Raw genomic sequence first — 25,329 nt, 5'->3', positions numbered from 1 at the left:
CAAAATAAAAAACATCCGATTTTAACCATTGAAAAAGCAACTGTGTGTTCAATGGATATATTGTTTATTTTAGGTTAGGTTAAACAGACTCAAGTCTTTATTTGGTGTGACTTCATGCCGGGTTGCATGAAATAGAGCAGAGGGCTGCATTTGCCTTAGTTTATGGGCCTTAATTATCACCCCTGAACTAGTCATGATAAATACAACAAGGCCAACCTCATTGCGAAGACCCATTGCTATAGCCTACTTACTTTCACCAAAATTGTATAATCGTCTTAATCTGCTGCTTAAGGCTCTCAGTAATGTCATAGCAATGTTCTTACGCTGTAGTGGAGTCTTTTCAGCAAAAACTAAATGGGCCCACCAGCGGCCGAGTTACCACCAGACCTAATTCACATCGGAACGATTGCGCAAAGCAGCATGGGATTTCCCAGGCTACCAACGGCCCCATCTGCACAGAGATTCGACATGGCCTACATGAAAAGTATTCTATTACTTGAAATCACGCAGGTGTCTGTAAAAAGCCTAAGAATAAGTAGGCCTATGCTAGGCTATCAAAAGATGTACACGTAACTGCATATAGGCCCAAGTCAATAGTCTTTACTCTTTAACAGCCCAGTAACCAAACTACAGTACTGAGAATGCTGACTGCAGTTAAATTTGTTCACTACCTTAAAAATGCCCGTTTGCTCACTATCATAGATTTGTTTCTTCTTTATTACTATTTTGTTGCACCATGAAAAGCAATATGTGAAAGTGGATTGTTAGGTCCAATATGTGGATAGGCCTACATATCGCCATGGATTTCACTGCATTGTTGAATGTTAGGCCTATTTGCTGGGTTAATATGCAAAAAAACCACCAACAACAAAAACAGAGACAAACCATCAGATCCATCCAAGTCTTTTATTTTACATTTAGCCTACATTTATTTTACATAGCCTAGATAGAAAGTACAACACAAACTCAGCTAAATGGCAAGTATATCAGGAAACAAGTCTCCAAGACATCCTGTGTCAACAGGTGCCAGACCCTGGGATATTCAATTAGGTTAAATTAAAAGTCCATAGGCTGTCCCCTGCAATCGTGTCTTCCGTCCAGTCAGAACTGTTATCGTCAAAGGTTCTCCTATGACAAAAGAATAAATAAATGAATAAATTGAAAATGTCAATAATTATTTACATTTGGAACAAGTGTACTTCACATGCATAGGCCTGCATTGGGCCTTGTCAGCTCTGTGTATAATGCAAAATCCATTATCCACCACCAACCAATGTTGTTCCTGAGGAATCATTGTGCACTCAGTTTATTTGGGGGGTGGGGTGAGACTTTGCTTTAAAAATATGTTGACTAATCTTTTATTTCTGTCTTAAATTCTCGTTTACATTTAAAGAATAGTGAAACTTGGAAAATGTTGCATGCGTGATAGACTAGGCCTACTAGCCTATGGAGAGGTCTACCCAAAGCAAAGTTGTTGTCAGTATGCTAGGCCTATTCTATGTAGAAGACGTATAGGCCTACATTCCGGATAGATCAGCGTGGGACTGCAACCGCCCACTCATCTTTACCTTAGTTCTAATTCGACCTCGGATGACTTGGATGCAGGGACGAGGATGGACGCCGTTTTACGAAACGGTAGGAAGGCCAGGAAGTTAAGCGCATGCCGTCTTCCGAATCTTTGAGGCAACGTGGCAGAGGGTGGCGCGCCAGACCTCGCGCACCTGCTGCAGTCCTCCTGTTGTCGACCGAAGCGCTGGGGCAGGTTGAGAAAGGACGATTTGGACGACGTTTGGTGTTGTTCCTTGATTTGCTCCGATTCTGTTGTTTCACTGCTGCGTCCGAAGCGTAGCGGCAGGTTGGCGTTCAGGTGAGACGGTTTGGCAACGGGTGGGTGAAGCCTGAGGACCAGCGGTGAGCTGACACGTGCGCTCGTGGGCACTACGGTGAGCGGGAAATCCTCTATGTTGAAACTGCGACGGTGACGGTCAGTCTGTAGGGGAGAATTCATGGGAATCAATAAAATGTTTAAGAGTAGACCTTTTAGGATTGTGATCCAGTGTTGTGGTGTTCATTAGGCTATGTAGCCCATGTGCAAATTTGTTTCCCAAAGGCAAAATATCATATTGGCCTAAATAAGAAAAAAAACATATTTGGAGTAGGCCTAATCCGTCAAACTGTTTGACATCACATGTGGTGTTTATTCAAGTGTTCATGTAAACTTAAGATCTTAAATAAACCTGTTACTCCAAAAACCTGATCATAAACGGTTTATTGATGTGCATATAAAGAGAAACTGGCTATCACAGCACCTTGGATTAAGATCGTCTAATAAATTAAGCTTACCTACCATTGTTATGGTTGCATTTATATTGCCCCATATTCAACACAGCCTTCTAAAATTAGATTATTATTATATTATAATAATATTATTGCCATTTCTGTCATAAATGACCTGAGCATAGATGATTTACAACATTCATATACATATGCCTACACAAGAAGACAGACAGTACAATAGGCAATTTCTTTTTCCTTTTTTTGCTTACCATGTATTGTGTCCTTTGGCCAATATGATCACCTTCCTCGCTGGCAGTGGTTGGCATGACAGAAGCGGTCTGGACGGAGAGGGCAAGAGAGCAAACGAATAAAGAGAAGAGGTGAGACGACAGCATTTTCTCCCAACTCCTTTTTCAGCTGATGGACCCTTTGTATGCTGCCCTCTATATATACCCACATGGTCAAACAAATGGACATGCATTTACTGGTGGGCGTGCACCGATACAGTGCTCTCTCTCTTTCTCTCTGTCTCTGTCTCCCTCTCTCTCATTCACACACTCGCACGCACGCACGCACGCACGCCAATGCCCCGACCTCCCACAAACTTAGTAATTCACACATGCCCTAAATGCTTTTTTTTTTTCAAAAACATGATTGACATTCCATGAAATTAGCGTTTTTCATTCATGCATTTGACATAATGACGCCACATGTGGTCTGAAATATTTTACTCAGACTAATGACAGGCGCATGCAGAAACAGACAAAAGACTCGTGCACGCTCACACACACGCACACACACACACCATGCCTTGGCACACCATTTCCCAGAATACACGCTCCGGCCTCAACCCAGCATATGACTAATTAGAAGCGGGATTTGTTGGTAATGGCGTTTGGGGCTAATTAAGTTACCAGAGCTAATTAACTTCATGTATGCCCATTGGAAGGATCAATTTTGGCCTGGGTCTTCTCCTAACCTTGCCCCATCTCTCTCCCACTTGTTTCCTTTCTGAAGTTCAGTAATCTGTCAAATAAAGGCCCACAAAGAACAATATAGCCTATATATACACAGCTGATATACCTCAAATAAGGTCACACACACCGTAGTGTACAGTATATTATATATACACACACACTGAACACTGCTGTGTGTGTGTGTGTGTGTGTGTGTGTGTGTGTGTGTGTGTGTGTGTGTGTGTGTGTGTGTGTGACCTTAGTTCAGGTCTACATAACAGCTATTTGACCAGGGCATCGTCCAGTGCTGTAGACTCAAGAGCTGCTGCATTGAACATGGCTGCCCCCTTCAATTAGGCCTCATTAAAGGAGAACGTTGCTCCTTTTATGAGGTATTTGTAGGAAATGGCCTCTCCATGGAAACGTTGAAAGGCTTTGGTGTTCACAAAAGTAATTGGCAGCATGGAATCCTGTCCATTCTGTCGTGAGCCACAGTAACGTCATAGTCGCCGCAGGGTGACAGTTCATGTATGTCTGGCATGAATTAATAAGTGAATGGAGGGGACATACAGTATGTACCTACTCAGAAAAGAACTCCGGAAGTGTTCACAAAGAGTTATTCCTGTGGCCATCACAGTACCTCGGCTCTTTACCGCCGATTGATCCTTGGCATTGATGAAGTCTCCCATGGCTACCCAATGGTATCAGGGTCATTTTGTATAAAATGAGACATTCGCACACGTCATCTTGCATTGTATTTTTATTTGTTTATAATTAAGACCATGCTAATTGTGGTGGCCAGTATAGTACAGTATAGGAGTATATTGGGCTTAAACTCGAGTAATTCTGCTGAAAGAATAGTAATATCCTGAATGATTATGTAAAAATGGTGCAAGCTAAGGCTACATGCCTACGACAACGATAATGATAGGAAAACGTAGAACATTTCCACAGATGTGCCTATCATGCCCACGGCGACATCGTTTTCTTGAGTTCAAAACGCAGAAAACACAAACGCCTGCCAAAGTGAAGATCTTGAAAACGCTCCAACCTGTCATCGCCGTTGGAACGACAAAACGCAGAAGTGCACACAGTTTTTCTTAGCACACGCACCTGGAAGGAATATAGCCTAATGTAATATTCACTCTGAATATCCTATAGATATGCACGTTGATATGTGTGTCCATGGGTAGTATTAGACAGATATCCACCCTAAACGCCTGTGGGCACGCAGATGAATTGTGGAGAGAAAAAAACACACTTCTTTGTTTATCACATAGACTGTTGTCGCGGGCACAAACGGTAGGGACCCAAGGCCAAGAGTGATTCTACGATTTGACTGCGCTTTTAAGTCCATGGATTTTAATTGCCAATTCCGCTTTCAAACGTATGTTGTTTCAACTCTGTAGTATTTTTATATATGTTTGAAATTACATAGTATTTGTCCATAACACTGTTGACAAAATAATTAAGCAAATGTTCACTTTCATTAGAGTATTTATCAAATGATTTAAGATTAAGCTTGGCAATTTGCTTCTTTGGAAACTTAAATATATACACTATGTAAACATCTAGGTCATTTAGTTGAAAAAAAATACTGATAATTGACATTTTGCTTTTGCCAAAAGCGCAGTCGAATCGTAGAATCATTCCCAAGCAAAGCGAACTTCGCCATTCATTCCTATGAAAGAGGCGAAGGCAAGCAAACAGGAGCGAAGCGACCAAAGTTTAATATTATGCAAATGAGGAGCGAATTCGCCTGCGGCGGCCCAATCAAATCAACAACATAACTATTCCATTCCATTTGATTCGCCGCGATCACCGGATGACGGTTGAGCTGTCAATGAATTTCGCCTCTCTTCGCCTCGCTCGCTCGCTCCGCCTGCTATGTGTCCCTACGGTAAATCAGTGAAGTACTGAAAAGTTGATCTAGCTCTTCATGAAACCGTCTCTGGAATTATACAATGTAATGTCGAGTGCATGTTCAGTGACTGTAAACCATGAGATGAGTAATAATTTCTCTAGCTATGATGCTGTATGCTATCGGCAAATATTTCCATTAAAGGTGCACTGTGTAATATTTTCAGCAGTTTATTTCCAGAATTTATGCTGCCCATTCACAGATGTTACCTTTTCCAACAATACATACTAGGAGTGTAAATCACAGCCACCATGACAATACGATTCAATATCGATATCTTATTATTTGATGCGATACGATTCGATTATTTTCAATACTTAAGAATGCCCAACGATAAATTTGATTTTTTTCCCAATTACTTTTCCACTTACATTGAGTTATTGGGCAGGGGACAGCGATTCAATTATTTTCGATACTTAAGAATGACCCACGATACAATGCAATTCGATTCAATCATCAGAATATATTGCGATATACTGATACATTTCGATATTATTTACACCCCTAATACATACCGCCCTTTTCCTTTTTGGATTTTTTTTGCACAAATGCTTGACGATCAAAAGCATTTGACAATTCCCTGATATAACATTATATAGCCTCTACATCCTTGTACGGCAACTGGAAGTTCCACCCCCCTCCCCCACCTCAAGCACCTGCCCGCCCAAAATGTCTGTGCACGCCACTGCATACCACTACCATTACACATTATATCATTACGACTGGGAAAAATTGAATTTTTCGTACATGAAATGGGGGATCTTCTCCATGGTCTGCCATTTTGAATTTCCAGAAATAGCCAATTTCAGCTGCAAAACGACTGGACTTCATAGGCCTACTAGTCATACTAGTAAATATTAGTTTATTATCTAGTAAATATTCATGGAAAGATCAAGTTTGACAATAGACAGCAAAGTGTCCGTGAGCAGCATAGTATTTAGCCACCATCCTACACAGTACACCTTTAAACTCTGTGTTTACATTACTCTATTGCACTGTTACATAAAAAGTAAGCTTACATTACATTATATTTCATTATATTTCACTTAGCTGACGCTTAGCTGACGGCAACCCGTAGTTTGAAAGACCAACTCTCTAACCGCTAGGCCATGGATGCTTACATCCCTTTATGGGTAAGGCATACATGAAGAGGAACACTGGACGAGAGAAGCATGATGGGCAGCTGCTTGAGAGACATGTGTGAAGTGCAAGGGTGCGCTTCCCGAAGAGGAAGGCACTGTGATGGAGTGACCATTACTTGGGTAGTGTGGGTGCATGACTGTCATGCCAAAGAGTCTGGATCTTTGTTGTAGCGGTCAGAGTCCCAGTTTGGTACCCCAGAAGGTCCAAGATTCAAGTCCTAGTGATTAAACTCTACTGCCCTGTGCTATATATAGGCATTCATGTTAACAAGTTATTGTTTTAATCCATTCTCCCATTACAAAATGCAATATCCATTTAGAAAAATCCCACCCACTTTGTCGGGAAGCAATCAACTTTGAGCAGCTCCAACGGCCCTGGGTAGAGGAGTGTTCTAGGCAGTGACGTGGTGGCAACTCTACTCCCCTGCGGCTTTCAAGGCGTGTTCAAGGCAGTGACGTGATTTAAGTAGAGACGTCTTGTTGCGGCTAAGAAAAGGTTTGGTTTTAAACTTTGGCACAACCTCTTCTGGCATGGACCAGTGTCAAGCCCATGGAGGCAGGTTAATCAGACCGTTTGGGAAACGTTATTCGTTATCTTCTTGGTCAGACCAACATCTTGGTACGAGATTTGAAAGTCGATAATCAGCAGAGGTGTCAAAAGTAAAAGTAAAAGTACTTCTGTGGTGTAATCACAACACTAGCACATGGCATTACACAGCTGTTACACCATTTACTCCATTGTAAGTAATGGGATAGATGTAGACTGTGTTGTTACTGGAAAAACACTGAAAATCTATCAAGGACCCACCACAAACTTGATCCAACCAGTGCACAGTTAGCTGATCGTAAGACGAGTATACAGGTATACCGTTTACACAGATAAGTTACTTGTGTGGGAAGGAAACTGTGTTTCTTTTTTTACGTTTACTTTTACTTTTGACTCCTCTGATAATCAGGCAACCCACTTGACCACTTAACCCACATCCTATAGCTCTTCTTCCTATAGCTTGGGTGTACTTACTGCCTCAGTCTTCCATGCAGCAGAGATGACTCATGCAGTGCTACATACTTGTTGAAAGAAGACTAAACAAAGCAGCCAAAGCAGGAGTTTAAATGGCACCCCTTTTCGTCACAATGGCAGACTGTAATAATATCCAAGGGCAGGGTATTTACTGTTATGACCAGGGTACAGTAAGTTTTGCAGGTAGAAATTTTTTGAAATTGAACATGGTGGACATGGAGAAGATCCACTTTTTCATGTAATCCTATGAAAAGCGCCATTTTCCCAGTCATAGTGAATACTTGGAATTTGATGCTGGTGATAAGTATTCGTAAAAAAGGTAACATTTGTGAATGGGCAGCATGAATTCTGAAAAAAATATTACACAGTGCACATTGAGGTAGTCCACCATACACACCCAGTTGTGTCTCCAATATTGTATTACAACACAGTCATTAGACATCTATAAAGATCACCACATGGTTTGTCCAGGTGATAGATTATTGTCATATTTCAGTATGATGTATAGCTGTTCCATAGAACAAGTCATTTTTTATTTAAAGTAGGTCCACAAACCTATATGCTAACCCGCTACGCAAATTGATTTCTTACAGACGGACTGCATACAAGACTGCATATAAGTTGCTGAACGTGAGTAATAGACGTGACTCCAGTGGCATGCGAACATACTACCATTTCTGCAAATAATAGACAGGACTAACTATTAACATAAACATTGTTTGGGCCACCAGGCTACAAATGAAGGCAAGCTGTAATTTGTAGGAGTCTTTTAGATTAAAAAGAAAAGGCTTTCTTTTATTTAAATGTGTTTTAGACCAGGCTAAGATAGGCAGAATACTTTCAGGTTATAAATTGGGGAATTACAGTATATCACGAAAGTGAATACACCCCTCAGAGTTTTGCAGATTTTTGAGTATATCTTTTCGTAGGGTAGCATTACAGAAATTTAACTTTGACACAATGATTAGTGACCTTTTAACAACATATTTAACCGCTTAAATTTCTTGTTCACTCAGAAAAAAATAAAATACAGCCATTAATGTTTGAACATGTACTCACAAAAGTGAGTACACCCCAGATTAAAATCCGGTAGAGAAGGGGCTATGTTGGCTCGAATTGTCTCGAAATGAAACGAAATGAAAAGGGATGACAAGGGAGGTCATCAGTGTGCGTTTCAACCTTTCTTTGCATTGAACTTTTAAATTTTGAGTCTGCATCTGGCTTAAATAGATTGGTGTGAGATTTGAATGCAATCCTATGGAGAATATCATGATCTGCTTCAGTAGTCACAGTGCATGTTGACATGCATGTTTCTTTTACGTGTAGGCTATTTCAGATTGCCAATTTTGACAGCATTCATGCATATCCAAACCATGCCAGTCCCACTGCCATGCTTGGCTATTGAGAGGATACACTTTTTTTGTAAAACTTACTTGTTCATCTAAAGCAAATTTGTTTATCTTTGGTCTCAAGAGAGATTAACAGACCAAGGATATGGATCACTGGGACCATGTTGTGTGATCTGAAGAGACCAAGATAAAGAAATTTGCCTCTCTCTCAAGAGGGATAAACAGACCAAGGATATGGATCACTGGAACCATGTTGTGTGATCTGAAGAGACCAAGATAAAGAAATTTGCTTTAGATGGTGTCAAGCATGTGTGGTGGTAAACAAGTGAGTTTTACAAAAAAAAGTGTATCCTCTCAATAGCCAAGCATGGTTGTGGGACTGCCATGGTTTGGGGATGCATGAATGCTGTCAACATTGGCAATCTGAAATACACCTAAAAGAAACATGCATGTCAACATGCACTGTGACTACTGAAGCAGATCATGATATTCTCCATAGGATTGCATTCAAATCTCTCACCAATCTATTTAAGCCAGATGCAGACTCAAAATTTAAAAGTTCAATGCAAAGAAAGGTTGAAACGCACACTGATGACCTCCCTTGTCATCCCTTTTCATTTCGTTTCATTTCGAGACAATTCGAGCCAACATAGCCCCTTCTCTACCGGATTTTAATCTGGGGTGTACTCACTTTTGTGAGTACATGTTCAAACATTAATGGCTGTATTTTGTTTTTTTTTGAGTGAACAAGAAATTTAAGCGGTTAAATATGTTGTTAAAAGGTCACTAATCATTGTGTCAAAGTTAAATTTCTGTAATGCTTTCCTATGACAAGATATACTCAAAAATCTGCAAAACTGTGAGGGGTGTATTCACTTTCGTGATATACTGTACGTTATAGTTAGGAGGTGTGGGCTATGTCTCTGTAGTGGAAAGCTACTTCATGTTCCTTAATGCACACCAGGGTTGGAAATAAGCGACCGTCCACCCGCCAAGGACGGGTAAATTTCAGGGCTGACGGGTAAATTTTTCAACCCACCAGTCACTTTTAAATAGTAAATAGTAAAAATAGATGGTGAGTGCTAGATTTTAAAATCTACCTGCCACAGTGACTGGTGGGGGTAAAAAAATAAGTTCCACCCGTGATGCACACCTCATGACATGGCACTGATCATGTTGTCAAGCCGCATAACTGGTTTCATGGGTGAGTTCCTGTGAAGAGATGCGTGGGAGCAAGCTTGGTAATGTGATGAATGGGAAAGCAGGTGAAGGTGGAGCGTGTCAGTCTTCTTGGAGAGCTCTGCTCGTTGTGTGAAAAAGAAAGGAGAAAGAAAGGAGTCGCACTGAAAAGCTGAGTGCAATTCAGGAAAACTATTAGGGGAAAAAACGGTATTTGAGCTCTAAGTATAAAATCCCAAGACAACATGGGATCCAAATGTTTCGGGACTCTTGCCCATGAGTGGGGAACCTATAGGGGCCATTTACGGCCTCTGAGATCACGTTATCTGGCCACCAATATAAGAGCCCAGTCTCGCGGAAAATCAATTGTATGCTTCGTGGTGACGCTACGATATAGCCTCATTTTTCGTAGTTGGGCAACCCGTGCTGTCGGCGAGAGTGGGTAAGAAAGAGAGCGAGTGAGAGAGAGAGACCACCCGAGTAGCGTGCATTCCGGGAGGGGAGCGCTGTCGTTGTGTCAGCTTCATGCCATGTCTCCCTTCCTCCAACATTGTCTCTAACCTCAACCCTAAACCTAACCCTAACCTTAACCCTAACCCTAACCTTAACCCTAAACTTCACCGTAAATCACTTGTTTGAAATGTTTGATTACCGTTGTTTCCGGTTAGCCTTCACTCACGCTTGATTGTTGACGTCCGTCCACATTATTCTTCCCCCCAGAACCAAACTACCCCAATTGTCAGTTCCCCCTTTCGTCACCCAACCACGAGAAAAGAGGCTATTCGTAACGGCACCACAAGGCTTAAAGATGATTTTTTTTCCCTGTTTTTCTCGTAAAGACTTCACGAATGGCCCGAGTTACGGTTGGATATAATGGTAATGCTATGCAGTTTCACATGAAATTTGGCACATTTTGTAGAGCAATACAATTAAATTATGATTTCAGGGAACCTAGTGATGGTGTGGTCTGTTGTAAAGGTGGCCGCTTTCAATATAGGCCTAAAGTGCAGGGGGAAATCCTGGTTTGTGTTCATAGTACAGCTCTTGGAGGACTTTATAAAATTTGAAGTGGCCCTTTGAATGAAAAAGGTTCCTCACCCCTAGCCCATCATTAGTTCACAATTTGAAATGATGTGATGAATGGGAATAAGAATCTGAATGTGAATCCTCATCTTTGCAGTAATTCCTTACCAAAATCGACCATGGTTTTACTCCAGTAACCATGGTTTCTCTAAGTACTCTGAACCAACCATAGTATTACTATGGCTTATCCATGTTTTTGGGGGGTGACCATGAAAACTGTGGTTCCTGACTAATCATGTTTGTGAATTAATTGTGGGTTCCATGGTCACCTAGAAAAACAGCCTTGGTGTAATGGTTAGGGAGTTGGACTGAAGATCACAGAGTTGCATGTTTGAATCCCACCCTTATCCTCTCCCTACACCTCCATCCTTGAGCAAGGCACCTAACCCCACATTGCACCAAGGACTGTCACAAATATCTGCATTGGATAAAAAAGCAGCAGCTAAGTGTCATTTAATGAACAATCATTAACTGTGATTAACCATGGTTCATTTTCAGCGTAAAACTGTGGTTCATTTTATAGTTAAACCATTGTCAAACCAAAAACTGTGACGAACCATGCTTAAAAAAACATGAAATCATGGTTTACCATGGTCGAATTTTTTAAGGGCTGCACCATTAATGTTACTTGTCATTGGCCATAAAACTATAAGATGAAGAATGAAATCCTCACCTTAAATTGTTAAATTACAATTTTAAATTCTCCAGCCACTCAGCTTGCCAACAAGTTGTGGATGGAGGACCACCAGAGCAATACCCTGACATGGTAAGCCCAAACTCCAGGCCGGAACCCCCTTGAAAACCCCTGGATTGTGATTAAGAGGAAGTTGGATGGCCACAAGCCATCCACCCAAGCTCAACAACTTGAATTCTTGCACTAGGTCTGGAATAAAGTCATCCAAGAACAATGTGAAGACGTAATGGAACGCATTTGCCTGGTTAACACCAGACCTAATCACAAGTGAGATTAGGTCTGGGGAGTTGCCTATATTAAATTCCATAGGTGGCAGAATACTTGGCTATTATGACACACTGCCCTGCTCTCTGATTGGGCAGAGAAACTGTTAAGGTCGGAATGCTTGGCCATTATGACACAGGTACCATGATCTTGTACGTTATGAGTCATCCTCGCCATACTGTCTTTCAGATCGAAACGATTGTGTAGAACTAAAGGCAGTATGGGAGTTCCCAGGCTAGGAACGCATACCAGAACACATGAAAGCTGTGACTACAAATCAGGCTTATTCCGCCAAATATTGATTTCTGAATTCTTCCTACGTTAATACATTACTATTATGTTGTTTTAAAGTTAATATCATCTTGTTTTCTTTGCCTTTTTTGAGATTTGGAAACATTGCATCTTGTGTGTTATTTTGACCTTTTTGAGATTTTCTGCAAATAAATGATCTAAATGACAATATTTTTTTTGAAATTCGGAGCAAATTTTGTCTTTAGTTTATAGAATGAAATAACATTGTTTGTTTTACTCAAACACATACCCCATAGCAAAATCAGGAAAACTGAAAATTTCGAAGTGGACTCTCAATATTTGCAGCGGCTGTATGTTTACATGCATTTTCGCCAGTAAAAATCGCTTCCGTCCCGCGAGACTTTGGTGTGAAAGCGGCCTTAAACATGCCTGGTGGTATCTGAACACAGTAGTGGCCTGTTGGTTAGGGAGAGGTTTTCTTGTTAAAGTCAAATATAGTACTTTACTGTATTGTCGAACATCTATGTAAGTAGTGTTGAGGTTTCATTTGATCAGACTCTGCCGTTAAAACTACCCACTGCCTTTGGCTGAAGAGGCGTCAGCTAAAGCATTAATGTAATGTCATGTAATCTGCATCTTTAGGCAGTAAAAGGCCCAGCGGGTCAAAGCATATGGACATAGAAATGTCAGTGCTTAACCTGGCTATTCAGTGCTTAATGGCTTGATTTGCATATGGTGCAAATGGTGGACCAGTTTTAAAGCGTCTCTGGATGCCATCTTCGAAAAGGTGCAATGAGAACAAGCTGTATTTAAGAACAAAATGGAACCAATGGACCCTGAGCACTCTGGGTCCTGGACTGTAGCACCATATTGCACACCACTTCACCAGTGCAACGTTGAAAAAGTAATTGAAAATTTAACTACCCTAGTCAGGGCTTGATTAACCCACAGAATAGATATGGCTGCAGCCTATGGGGGCCCCAGTTGGCTAAAGGGGGGTGGGGAATGTGGAGGACAGAATTGTGACAAGACGCAGTATTAAGATTTGTCTGCACATATGTTATTTTTAATTTCTATCTTGGAATTATGACGCTGGCTGGCTATGTAGTTTTGCCACGAAATTTGCATTCTGAGGGGCCTCCATCAACCTGTAACTTAGGGGGCCCATAATTACATTCAAATATCACACCAATGTATTTAAGCCAGGTGCAGACTCAAAATGTAAAAGTTCAATGTAAAGAAAGGTTGAAACGCACACAGATGCCCTCCGTTTTAATTCCTTTTAATTTCGAGATGATTCGGGCCAACACGGCCCCTTCTCTACCAGATTTTATTCTGGAGTGTACTCACTTTGTGGGTACATGTTCAAACATTAATGGCTGTATTTTTGTGAGTGATCAACAAATGTAAGCGGTTATATATGTTGTTAACAGGTCACTAATCATTGTGTCAAAGTGAAATTTCTTTAATGTTGTCCTATGAAAAGATATACTTACAAATCTGCAAAAATGTGAGGGGTGTACTCACTTATGAGACATACTGTAAATAAGAAGAAAGGATAAGAAAGTGAAAGGTGTACGGAGGCCCCAGGGCTGGACTGGTAATCTTGTGCATTTTCCTGATGGGCCAATACTCCTCAGGAGCCAACTTTTGTATTTTTTTATCCTTTGGACATTGTTCCATTGGTCAACCTTTAATAGGTGTTAAGAAAACTAGACAATTTTGTATACAATTACAATGAACAGACACGGACAAGAGTAGTAAGGGTTTACACTTTGGCCAACGGGAAAAGAAGAAAGGAGCGTTTTTCAGAGAACAAGCTCTGTCTTAAAGCGAACTGATCTTGACTCTCTCTAGGTTTAGCAAAAGCAAGAGTTTTTATTTCACAGTTCACATCATAGTGCACAGTTGCAGAACTATTTCTAACGTGTTGTCTGGTCTCGAGATCCTCAAAGCGTTTCTAATGTTATGTTCAGTCATGATTCTGAAAGGTCTTTCTCTGAACTATTTAACTTTCTACCTAGCTCATGACTTTCACAGAGCTGCACAAAAGACATTTCAACTGATGATAATAACAATTTTAAAAGCAGGGATTCATAATTATTCTTACAATAGGCTGTAGGGCCTACACAGCAGACCGAGCTAATCATAATTTATTACAAAACCAATTGAAAAATTTAAACCAATGACTGCACTCTGCAAGACGTCCTACTGCCTCAGCGTGACTCAACATTTATTTGACTTGACAGTTATTTGAATGGCAAAAAAATCCTTTCAACATCAATAACACATCAGACTGAGACTGACAATCTGTGCAAGGGGACAGCCAGACATGTGCCAAGGAAGGAAGCGGTGTGGGGGTGCCGTGCGCTAAAGCGACTGCCTGCCAGCAAACGACTGACTTCATGGAAACGCCCATTCAAGTGATAATCACGTATCTTGGACCGGATGGGGTCAGCGCCAGACTCCTCAAGACCTGTGCAGAAGAGCTAGTTGAGCCACTGCAACACATCTTTAATAAGAGTCTGCATGAGGGTAAGGTGCCCACACAGTGGAAAACCTCATGCCTTATACCTGTCCCCAAAAAGCCACACCCCAAAGAACTGAACGACTACAGACCGGTAGCCCTCACATCACATATAATGAAGACATTCGAGCGTGTGCTGCTGCTCAACATTCTGAAACCCCAAGTTCACCACGCACTAGACCCACTACAATTTGCCTACCAGGAGAAGGTGGGAGTTGAAGATGCTATCCTGTACCTGCTGCACAGAGTGCATTCTCACCTGGACAAAGGAAGCAGTGCTGTTAGAATCATGTTCTTCGATTTCTCCAGCGCCTTCAACACAATCCAGCCACTCCTGTTGAGAAACAAACTACTGCAGATGGGAGTGGAGACGGGGCTGGTGAACTGGATCACAGACTACCTCACAGGAAGGCCCCAGTTCGTCAGGCTAGGTGACCTCACATCAGAGACTGTTGTCAGCAGCACTGGAGCTCCACAAGTAACGGTGCTTTCCCCCGTACTGTTCATCCTGTACACCACTGACTTCAACTACAACTCGAAGACCTGCCACATGCAAAAGTTCTCGGATGACACAGCCATTGTTGGATGCATCAAAGATGGGCAGGGGGGGGAGTACAGGGGACTGGTGGAGAACTTTGTCAAATGGTGCAGAACCAACCAGCTGCGGCTGAACACCACCAAAACCAAAGAAATGGTGATAGACTTCAGGCGAACTATCCCACCCTTGGTGCCTGTCTCCATCGAGGGGGAGACAGTGGAGACAGTCTCCACATACAAGTACCTGGGTGTTCACCTGGACTCTAAACTGGACTGGTCTGCTAACTCACATGCACTGTACAAGAAAGGACAGAGCAGACTCTACTTTCTGAGGAAGCTGAGATCGTTCAATGTCTGCAACAGACTCCTGCAGATGTTTTACCAGTCTGCCATGGCCAGTGTGCTCATGCTGGCGCATGCTGGGGTGGTAGCATTAGGAAGAGGCGTCTCGACAGGCTGGTGAGGAAAGCAGGGTCTGTTGTAGGCACAGAACCGGAGGCCCTCACAACCACAGCTGACAAGAGGACACTTAGCAGACTGGACTATATTTTGGACAACTACAAGCACCCACTGTACCCAGTCTTCGACAACCAGAGAAGCCTGTTTAGCTACAGACTGCGCGCCATCTCCTGCAAGACAGAGAGGCTGCGGAAGTCCTTTGTACCCAGGGCCATCCAGCTATTCAACATGGCACAGAAGGACATACAAAGAGAGATCGTCATAGGGGACTGGACTGCATAAACTAACCCCACTCCTACACACTTCATGAGCATGCTTCCCATGCTTCTACCTGGACTCTTTATTCTTCAACTCCTCTTCACTCTGGGAAAGTACAACTGCTTTGTGTGTGTGTGTGTGTGTGTGTGTGTGTGTGTGTGTGTGTGTGTGTGTGTGTGTGTGTGTGTGTGTGTGTGTGTGTGTGTGTGTGTGTGTGTGTGTGTGTGTGTGTGTGTGTGTAGGGTGTAGGGACATTGGAACATGGAAGGAATGCAAGGGACTTTGCTCTATGCAGAGAGACTACTGACACTCCTGGACACTTTATTGATCATTTTGTCTTGGCTTTTAGGTGCCACTTTCGCTAAGGCACATGTGACACTATGTACACTTTTGGGGGGGGGCACAGCTGGCGACGTGTGTTACCCTCCATCTCTCTTTTCTTTCTTTGCCCCCAAGGAATACAATGACATTGTACTAGGTAGAGAGACTATGGACACTAAGGGACACTTTACTGGCCACTTGTCCTGGCTTCTATGTGCCACTGAGCTAAGGCACATGCGACACTGTGGACACTTTATTTTATTATTATTTTTGGTGTGTGTGTGAGAGGGAGAGAGTGTGAGAGATATGCCTGGGCAAATGTATGTAACAGTGAGTTATATATGGTTATTTTATGTCTAAGTATGTGTGTAATGTCTCGTGAGCAATGTCTTTATTTATGTATGTGTGTATGCTACTTGACACCTTAATTTCCCCCTGGGATCAATAAACAATACTCTACTCTACTCTACTCTACTCTACTCTTGTTAGGTGGCGCACCATGACCAAAGCCATCACAGACTTATATGGATAAGACTCTGAAAGCTGTAATACACAGGGGAGAGCTTTTAACACAAATTCTTACATCCCCTTGCCAGAATATGACTGCCTCAGTAACTCTGGACTACAGAGGGTTAGCTGCACCAAATTCACTGTACATACACCTGGCACCCTCCACTATCACCACAGACATTTTGGTGAGTATTACCATTTGTAATCCTGACTTACAGGGGGCAGTCACATTCTTGCAACACCTTGCCCTTCATTTTCTGGCAGGCAGTCGCTTTAGAGCACACTAGGGGGACGCTACCATGCTCAGGGTACCTCAGTCAAGGAGGAGGGGCCAATGCTGTTTTTTTGTTTGTTTTTTTGTATGTTTGTTTTTTTTAAAAACCCATAGAGACCGACCCTCTATTCAGATGGGGAGACCCATTGGCCTGTCTTAGACAGTGGACTGAACTAATCAAAATACTGTATTGTAGAAAAGCAGGATGCCATGTGAGAGGCTGGTCTATATGCCAAAATGCCCGGGCCAGTTTTCGACCCCAGGCCAGGCCAGCCCTACCGGTATGCAAACCCAACTCCTTCTAACTGCTTGCCCATGACTGCCCCATTGGTACTTGTGCTACCAACTAATTGTGAAAGGGTTAACACAAAGGCATACTTTGCATTGTCACAGAAGCTGAAATCTGCAAATGTGTTTCCCTGAGTGTGGGGCATAACCTCTCACAAAACCACACAACCTCTGTAGCAAATCAGGCCAGAGCATGCAAAAGAAAAATTCGCTTTCATTTTCGTCTTGTTTGTTTCTATTGCTGTGTGCAGCATTGTTTGATTGACTAAATCAATTTACTGTACAGTGTACATGATACAGTATCTAGTCTAGGCCTATACAATTTAATGTAGGCCTGCCCTGTGCCTGGTTTAGGCAAAACCATTCAAAATCTAGAAAGGCATCCTCTCCTGCCGTGGGCGTGGCCATGCGTCTGTACGTACGTACGTTAGTGGGCTGGGCGAACGTGGTTGAAATCGTACATTGTGCGCTTTCACATGCGGTGCAAGGAGAAGAAAACTCAGCGCCACCGATTCTCCAACTACAAGGGATAACAGGTATGCTATTCGTTTTACGAAGAACTTGCATTTTATTGAAAAACTAAATGGTGCTAATTCCAAAGTTCGTTGTTGATGCGAATTCGTTATAACATTTTATGATGCAGTAGTGCTGTTCTCTGGAAATGCACAATGAGTTTTCGCGCGCTGAAGCTAGGTTAGCGGGCTAGCCTACCATTTTGAAGAATCAATGCAGGAGTGTTGATGGCGTACCCCTTGTGTTTGGGATGCCTGGAAGTGAAGTATTGCAGAAGAAATACTAGAAATTGTTTAATCGTGTCCCATATTTGATGAAAGTAAGTAGGTGCACTTCGACTGGCCTTGTTTCTGCTCAGCCTACTATGATTGCAAAAACATGCATTAAATTATATCGGAAGGTTAGTCGTGCCAACTGGGTAAACGATACAGTGTCGGCCAACATTCGGATAACATTCTAACCGCTAACATTGCATTGCTATGAACCCGAATGCATCATATTTTTTTAGTCTAAATATTTCACAACATTGAATGCGAACTTAAACGGAAACTTAAATCCAGCGTTGCCGTTTAAATGTACTTGTTAGTCACGTGGTGAGAAGCATTTTAACTGCAGGGATGGCAAGGCCTTCTGCTAACGCCGAGTAATATGAACATAGCACTTGGAATGCTAACACAAAGTTAGCTCCAGGGACGTGGCTTTGTTCGCCCACAAACCACGCTGCTGCTGTTTTGTGGTTTTGATATCCATGCTAGTTAATGCCTTTCACTTGAAGTCGATATTAATTTAGTTCAATCTGAACAAAATCACGTTGTTGCTACGTGAACCTTCCCTTGCCATGGCCGACCCTAGAGGAACAAGAGTTGTGCAAACATTTGAGTGGTTAATGCTTTTCTGTGCGTTCTGCATTCATGTAGCATACTGAAATTAAATGCAATAGGGTGTTAATATATCATTGCACTGCTGTTGAACGTCCAGGTATGCTAGATTCGTGTGTGTTTTTCAATTTGGTAATGCCTGCTGGTTGTGACTAAAGAATGTTGAAAGGCAACCGAAAGGAAGCTGATGGTGTTGCATGCAGATTGAATATGAGGTAAAAACCTGTCGGCGACCGTGGTTTTGGTCAGTGAGTAGTAGTTATTCATTATTGTTTTTGTTTAATTTGGGAGTGCATGGTTGAATTAGCTTCAAGGCAACACGTAAAGTTCACTGGTGACGCAGTCTATTCGTATTCCCGTTCCATTTGCGCCACACCTCTTGCGCATTTGCCGTGTTGCTGCACGTACAAGTGCGCGCCTCATCTTTCATGTTGAGTATCTATTCTAGGTAGGGCCAATCAAGTGAAATTTTCACAAATATTTGTCTTGTAATTGTGAGTAACTTTTCGCTAGTGTGCTGCCTAACTGCAACATGTCTCTCCTACGTAACCGGTAGAAAAGCCACATTGGTAAAAAAAAAAATCAAAAAAAATAAAAATCTGGTTAACTAGTTCTATCCCCGTCACTTGCAAGGTCAGTTCACATCATGAGATCACTTATTGCCAGAACTTTTCTCAAATGGATACATTCAATCCCTTCAATCTATTACTTCGACACACAAATCAGTAATTAAACATCAGTTAAGAACAAATGGGACTGAGAAGGTTGTATTTTACCACTTCTTTAGCACTAGCATAGCATTACCAGTAACATGTTACCTTGACCTGACTTAGGGGACCCTTTTTGAATTAGCTGTTGTACAAAATGGCTGGAATTGCAAAATATATGGCACTGCCAGCCACTGGTGAGCCTATACACGCTGTTTAATGCGGTATATTGGTGAAGCTATGGTGGTGGGTCCACATATTTGGGTAGCAGGAGTCCTTGGTTTAATGTTTAATCCCTTTACATTATTGCTGTTGTTGGTCTTGACACAAGTGAGTGCTTTTATTTATTCATCGTCAACACTGGTGTGTCCATTAAAGACCAAACGCACAATAATCTAGTCAGTTTTTTGATATGCTTCAACTATTTTCTAGAAGAAGCTTTTAAATAAATTGATAACACTTTTTATGGTGCATTGACCCGTTACGCCACTCTAAGAAGTACACGTCACACAAATGGTCCACCTATTTTCTACTCTGTGGTTGTTGTGAATCCCAGGTGCATGGTGGATTTCGTGTATCCAGTCTATCATATTGCTTGAAATACTGCTGTGGTTGACCTGGTGCAAAGAAAAACTCACAGGGGCGTCACCAGCACCAATGCAACCATTGGAAGCGCATTGCAAGCTTTGTGCACATCAAAGCAAGTGGGTGTCCATGTAGCAAAGGCATAACGAGGTCTTAAGTTGGAGCAACCAGTTGGGTGAACACATGCAGCTTATCACCCACCATCCCACCCCCAAACACTCTCCTTGGTAGCTTGTCACCACAGCCAGGCATGCACAAAGAAAACCACCTGCGGAGAGCAGGGGCTCACAAAGAATGGTCATTGAGAAATATGCAAAAACAAAACTGCAGGGTTCTGCTATTACAATGTTGATGTATCTCACCTTCAGGAAACTTGGCTGGGCCTGGTGCTAAAACACTGTTGCCAGCAGGATCTCTTTCTGAAGTTGTGCCTTTTCGCCCTGTCGGTAGTCATGTAGTGTGCTTTTTGTATGCTAAAATGTGTGTATATAATCCTATCTATCTTTACACATCTTTGTTTACCTCACACAGACTCAGAAGCCGATGGATGTCCGTGTGAAACGTTCACAAGAAACTGTGTGTAATACCCATAGAACTTTTCACACTTCAATACATGCATATGAAGACACATACACACACTTTAAAGAAATCCCGAGGGAACCTGTTCTGCAATCCCTTGAATTCTTGTGTTCCATTTCAGTGGAAAAAAAATAATCACAGGATTGACTTTCGGGATGCTCCCGTCACTAAAATGTCGGCAGTTGGGGCAGTTACTCTCAGTGTAAAAGGGAGAGCAAAACAATATGGCTGTTTTTCACACTTCAAACCAGTCTCTGTGACTGCACGCGAGGTGTTGCAGTTGCAGACAAGCCAGTCTGAAAATAATGTTGTGTGGTGCTTGCTCTCTAGGGCGCCATGGGGAAGAAGCAGCTGGCGAAAACGGCGAAGAAGGAGGCCCCCGAGCCAGAGGAGTTTGTCGTGGAGAAGGTGCTGGACCAGCGCGTGGTCAACGGCAAAGTCGAGTACTATCTCAAATGGAAAGGCTTCGGCGAGTGAGTGTCCTTTGTGTTAAGGCCCTTTCGAAGAGAACCTTTTTTGAGCGATTCGTTCTGTTTTTAAGGAAACCTTCCTTTTCAAGTTGCTGTCTGTAGTGGAAACATGTGCATCATGCGTCTTAGCCTCTCCGCTTCTGATGCCGCTCCTCCCTGGCAGTTTTCCTTTAGTGTTTTTCTCATGGGGGGGGTGCTCTACAGCTCCCCATGGGGCATTGTGGAGCACAAGGGTGGCGTTGAGAAGGATACAGCTAAGAGGGGTGGTGCTGCCATTGGGATTCATTAGTCCATTTTACTTTTTATACCAAGGCCTGCATTGGCAGGCTAATAATGGGGTCAAGGGGGCATTGGGAGTCTTATGATGGGGTCCAGTGACCACTGCTCTACTTATTGACTCTTTATTCTGCCTGTATCGGATGCTTTTGATGTATGCCCTTGCATGATGGTTACTTTGGATAAAATGTCTGCCTAATGTGATAATTCATTGAATAACTACTGATAATTTGCCCAGTGCTGACAACACGTGGGAGCCGGAGGAGAACCTGGACTGCCCGGAGTTAATCTCCGCGTTCCACGTGGCCCAGAAGGGGGTGGTGGAGAAGCCCGCAGGGGACGCCCCCGCCTCAGGGGACAAGAGGAAACCAGAGGACGAGCCCGAGACAGATGAGACCAAGGCAAAGAAGAAAAAGGAGGTGCGTGTTTATGCGTGTAGTCCTGATTCTGTTTGACATGGTTTTATTTCTCATTTGATTGTGGTGGATTTTGAAGATTTGGATTGGTCTCAGAAGGCTGTTCATTTTCATCAGACAAGAAACTTACTTTAGTTTTTGTGAGTCCAGTTAATGGATTAAAATATACACGTCATTTGTTTGACGTGAGCTGAGGCCAAAGGCGCACACTCAGCCCTTCTGCTGCACCTTGGCTAAATTGACTAAGTCAGACATGCAACTTCTGTTGTGTGGTCCAAATAATTGCATATTTTTGCACGTGCACAGCTCTGAAAGCGCTTGAGAATCACACCATTGGTTATCATTCATTTTTCGGGTGGAGTCGAGGTGGATTTGATAATGGACTTCATCAGTTCATTGGAGCCTAGTCAAAATTTCTGACTTCTGAGGAACCATGATTTCTTCGGAAGGGGCTCCATTATTGATTTGTAGCAATGAATGAATTGTTTTAAGTCTGGTGTTTTGCAGCCCTTTTCGAGAAGGTATAGTTATTTTACCAGTTTTGTCTTTAAAGGAGGAGAGAGAAAAAAGAGCAAGGATTGGATAAACACATCCCGAGTCTTGGGTGCGGAGTTTGAAAATCCATGTATCAAATCCGGCTTTAAAAATATTATCCACATATATATAGTGAAGGGAAAGCCCAATTAGGGGAAACTCCAACTCCTATTGTTATTGCTACACAGCAACTCCACAGCACACAAGTGTTCGCTACACAGTGCACACAAAGAAATTGCATTTATGCTTCAAACGTGCTAGGTATATAGATATATCTGGCTAAGTGGAAACCTCACCGTAGTCATAGACCTCAATGTTGCACCTACTGACCTAAATGTTTTTGCCATTTTGCGTGTTTCCACTAGGTGGCATTAGAGTACAGTGTACATCAGACGTGGGCAAACTCAGGCCCGGGGGCCACATGCGGCCCACTCAGCCATTTCATGCGGCCCTCAGAGCCTTTTACAAAAAACAAAAATGCAGATTCATATGGTCACTCATTCTTTGATTGGCTACCTACAACAAGGGTCTTGGAAACCTAAATTACTAAAGTCTACATCTAGATACAATTAGCAGGAATGGCATAACTGACAATGGTGTAATTATGTTCACCATTTCTTGTTATTGGCACGGGTAAGTTGCCTACGATATCCGGCCCTTTGGTCAACTTTCTAAACCCAATGCGGCCCTTGGGCCAAAATAATTGCCCACCCCTGGTGTACAGCTAGTCACTTGGTGCAGGCCTACAGGACAAGTTTTATCCATCTAAATCCAGACATTGTGTCTTTTTGATAATTAAGTGTCAGTGCTTCTCTTTGCCTCACATTGAAAAATACTAGGCTTGATCTTGAAATCGCTAGTCATACTTTTTTGACATGTGTATATTGTTGTATTGTGACTACTTTAAATGTTTTGTATACATTTTTGGTCATGATTTTTTTTCTGCAACTGCTGAAGTGCTTCCATTAATGACACTCTGTAGTCCTGAGCCCTCTGTTGCTGTCAGTATTGGGACAACTGTTAGAGCAGGAAGTTTATCCATTTATTTGGTGCAGACGCGCATAGTATTCCAATTTCAAACGGTATGTTCTGGAATGGTTCATTCATGCATGTATGAAACTGCGGTTCTGCAACCAGAGTAAACCTGAAATACAACCACCTCAGAATGAATAAATGAAGAATTTGACTTGACCCATGCTCAAACCACAATACTTAAACTATTCTGTTCAAATTTGGAATGTTCTTTGCATGTCGCTGTGCTCAATGTTTGTTTACAAGCTTCTGTCTTGGTTTTGCCCTACAGAGTGAGAAGCCCAGGGGATTTGCACGAAACCTAGAGCCCGAGCGAATCATTGGAGCCACAGACAGCAGTGGAGAACTCATGTTCCTTATGAAATGGTGAGGGTTTGCTACCATATTTGGGATCAGTCTCTCGAAAGCATTGTTGCTAACCAGTTAGAAACTTACTTGGTTCCCAATGGGAAATTGGATTGCAGCCAAGTAAGTTGCTAGCTTAGTTAGCAACAACATTTTCGAGAAACACACCCCTGATCCAGTGGAAACAAACACACCCTACTGTTATTCCCTTTGCTTGAAAAAAAATAGTACAGCAGTTTGTACCAAAAATGCATTTGTATTTTGTTGTAAGTATTTCAAGGACAAAAGTGGGAGTGTTTAGGAGTGATGGCCTCCTCTGCCCATGGACTGTAAGGAAATGCAAAGTTTACGGTACAGTCCGTTCTAGACTTGGAATGTGAGGAGTTTAGACGATCGTGTGTACATGATATCAACATGTGATTTGAAGTGTTGTAATTCCATGTAATCCATTTTCCTCAAATGTCCAGTTGTGCTGCTGATCTGCCTTTGGTCCGAACAGCCAACACTCTGCTCACGCCATTTTTGTTTTCCTTTTCTGATGTGTAGGAAGGACTCTGATGAGGCCGACCTGGTACCTGCACGAGAGGCCAACGTTAAGTGTCCACAGGTTGTCATCTCATTTTATGAAGAACGCCTCACCTGGCACTCTTGCCCCGAGGATGAGCAACAGTAGAGTAAAGTGTGTGCCACTGTGCACTGCACTAATCATGACGTTCTCGCACACATGCATACACACACAAACACACCCCCACCATGCAAGCAAACCACACATTTTTTCCAATGTTCATTTTAGTTCGTGTTGAATTTTAACTGTGTTCTTTTTTTTTTTCTTTTTGTAAATATTCAATTTTCGTGAAACAGTAAAGGTTTATACTCTACTCTGTTATACTGTATGACTCGTGTTTTGACGTGGTCTGCACTGTTCTCTTTAGCTTGGTAACCTGAGCAGATATGCAAACATGCATTGCTCGCTGCCTTCAGTGTCTTATATTGGATGAGTTTTCAAACCAGTTTCCTTCTTAGCTCAAGTTCTCAAAGTCTTGCTCTTTAACCTAAAAGCATCTTAGTGATTAATGAAGTCATCAGTGCTTGGGTCTGTGTGAGGTGCAGTGTTAAAAGTCTGGAATTGGGATTGATGGGCTCTCCATCTTGTACAAGTAAATTTCTATAGAGGCTGCCTTGGTGTTCTGTTAAGAGGAATCAACAGGTCACATACCAGAAACATTTAATTACTCAATTTGTCAACTGAACCAAGTTGACTGAGAACCGTGTTAGGCTCAAACTCACTCAATTGTGACCCCTTCTAGAATTTGCTGTACATGAGTTGGTCCATCATGCACTTCAGCAGAGCGGGTGAGGGTAAATAATTTTGTTTATGTAGCACAAAATCATGCACAACATCTGCTTAAGCAGACTAAACGGCAATTAGTAAGGGGGAAAAATAAAGATTGAACATAAGATATCAATAATTAAAAACAACCAATATAAAAGGCGATTGCATAACATTGCATTTGGCAGATGCTTTATAACCAAAACGACTTACAAACAAGGACATGATCATAGCCAACATCACTAGCACATGCAAAGTGCACAGGAAATGCAGAAGTGAACACACACACACACACACACGTCAAGTGTCTGTCCTGGGGCTAGGGCAGCTCAAGCATTAGTGAAGTAGACGG

The 25,329-nt window shown here is 42.3% G+C and overlaps 2 protein-coding genes across 3 annotated transcripts; one reads left to right on the top strand and one right to left on the bottom strand.

Annotated features, from left to right (window-relative positions):
• Positions 1–892: 892 nt before the first annotated feature.
• npvf (neuropeptide VF precursor) lies at positions 893–20,518 on the bottom strand. Its single transcript, XM_063185351.1, has 4 exons — positions 18,024–20,518; positions 2,547–2,615; positions 1,569–1,990; positions 893–1,128 (listed from the first exon to the last, which is right to left on the bottom strand). Exons 1-4 carry the CDS (start codon positions 18,024–18,026, stop codon positions 1,047–1,049), a joined length of 576 nt encoding a protein of 191 aa, XP_063041421.1. The 5' UTR covers positions 18,027–20,518; the 3' UTR covers positions 893–1,046.
• Positions 17,714–24,525, top strand: cbx3a (chromobox homolog 3a (HP1 gamma homolog, Drosophila)). 2 transcript variants are annotated; one of them, XM_063185349.1, is made up of 6 exons: positions 17,714–17,848; positions 20,527–20,571; positions 20,905–21,047; positions 21,559–21,739; positions 23,574–23,668; positions 24,194–24,525. In XM_063185349.1, exons 2-6 carry the CDS (start codon positions 20,539–20,541, stop codon positions 24,318–24,320), a joined length of 579 nt encoding a protein of 192 aa, XP_063041419.1. In that variant the 5' UTR covers positions 17,714–17,848; positions 20,527–20,538; the 3' UTR covers positions 24,321–24,525. The 2 variants fall into 2 exon arrangements, with proteins under 2 accessions (XP_063041419.1, XP_063041420.1); XM_063185350.1 differs by lacking the exon at positions 20,527–20,571 and having other exon boundaries at positions 17,732–17,848.
• The last annotated feature ends 804 nt before the right edge of the window (positions 24,526–25,329 follow it).

Source organism: Engraulis encrasicolus, chromosome 20, assembly GCF_034702125.1.
Source record: "Engraulis encrasicolus isolate BLACKSEA-1 chromosome 20, IST_EnEncr_1.0, whole genome shotgun sequence".
Classification (NCBI taxonomy): Eukaryota; Metazoa; Chordata; class Actinopteri; order Clupeiformes; family Engraulidae; genus Engraulis; species Engraulis encrasicolus.
This window is presented reverse-complemented; position numbering and strand designations above follow the sequence as displayed.

Coding starts and splice junctions, on each gene's coding strand:
- npvf (XM_063185351.1), bottom strand. Junction 1,991..2,546: donor GCCAAAGGACACAATACATG/GTAAGCAAAAAA, acceptor TCTCCCCTACAG/ACTGACCGTCACCGTCGCAG. Junction 1,129..1,568: donor GAGGTCGAATTAGAACTAAG/GTAAAGATGAGT, acceptor CTTTTGTCATAG/GAGAACCTTTGACGATAACA.
- cbx3a (XM_063185349.1), top strand. CDS start 20,539: ATGGATGTCCGTGTGAAACGTTCACAAGAAACT. Junction 21,740..23,573: donor AGGCAAAGAAGAAAAAGGAG/GTGCGTGTTTAT, acceptor TTTGCCCTACAG/AGTGAGAAGCCCAGGGGATT. Junction 23,669..24,193: donor CTCATGTTCCTTATGAAATG/GTGAGGGTTTGC, acceptor TCTGATGTGTAG/GAAGGACTCTGATGAGGCCG.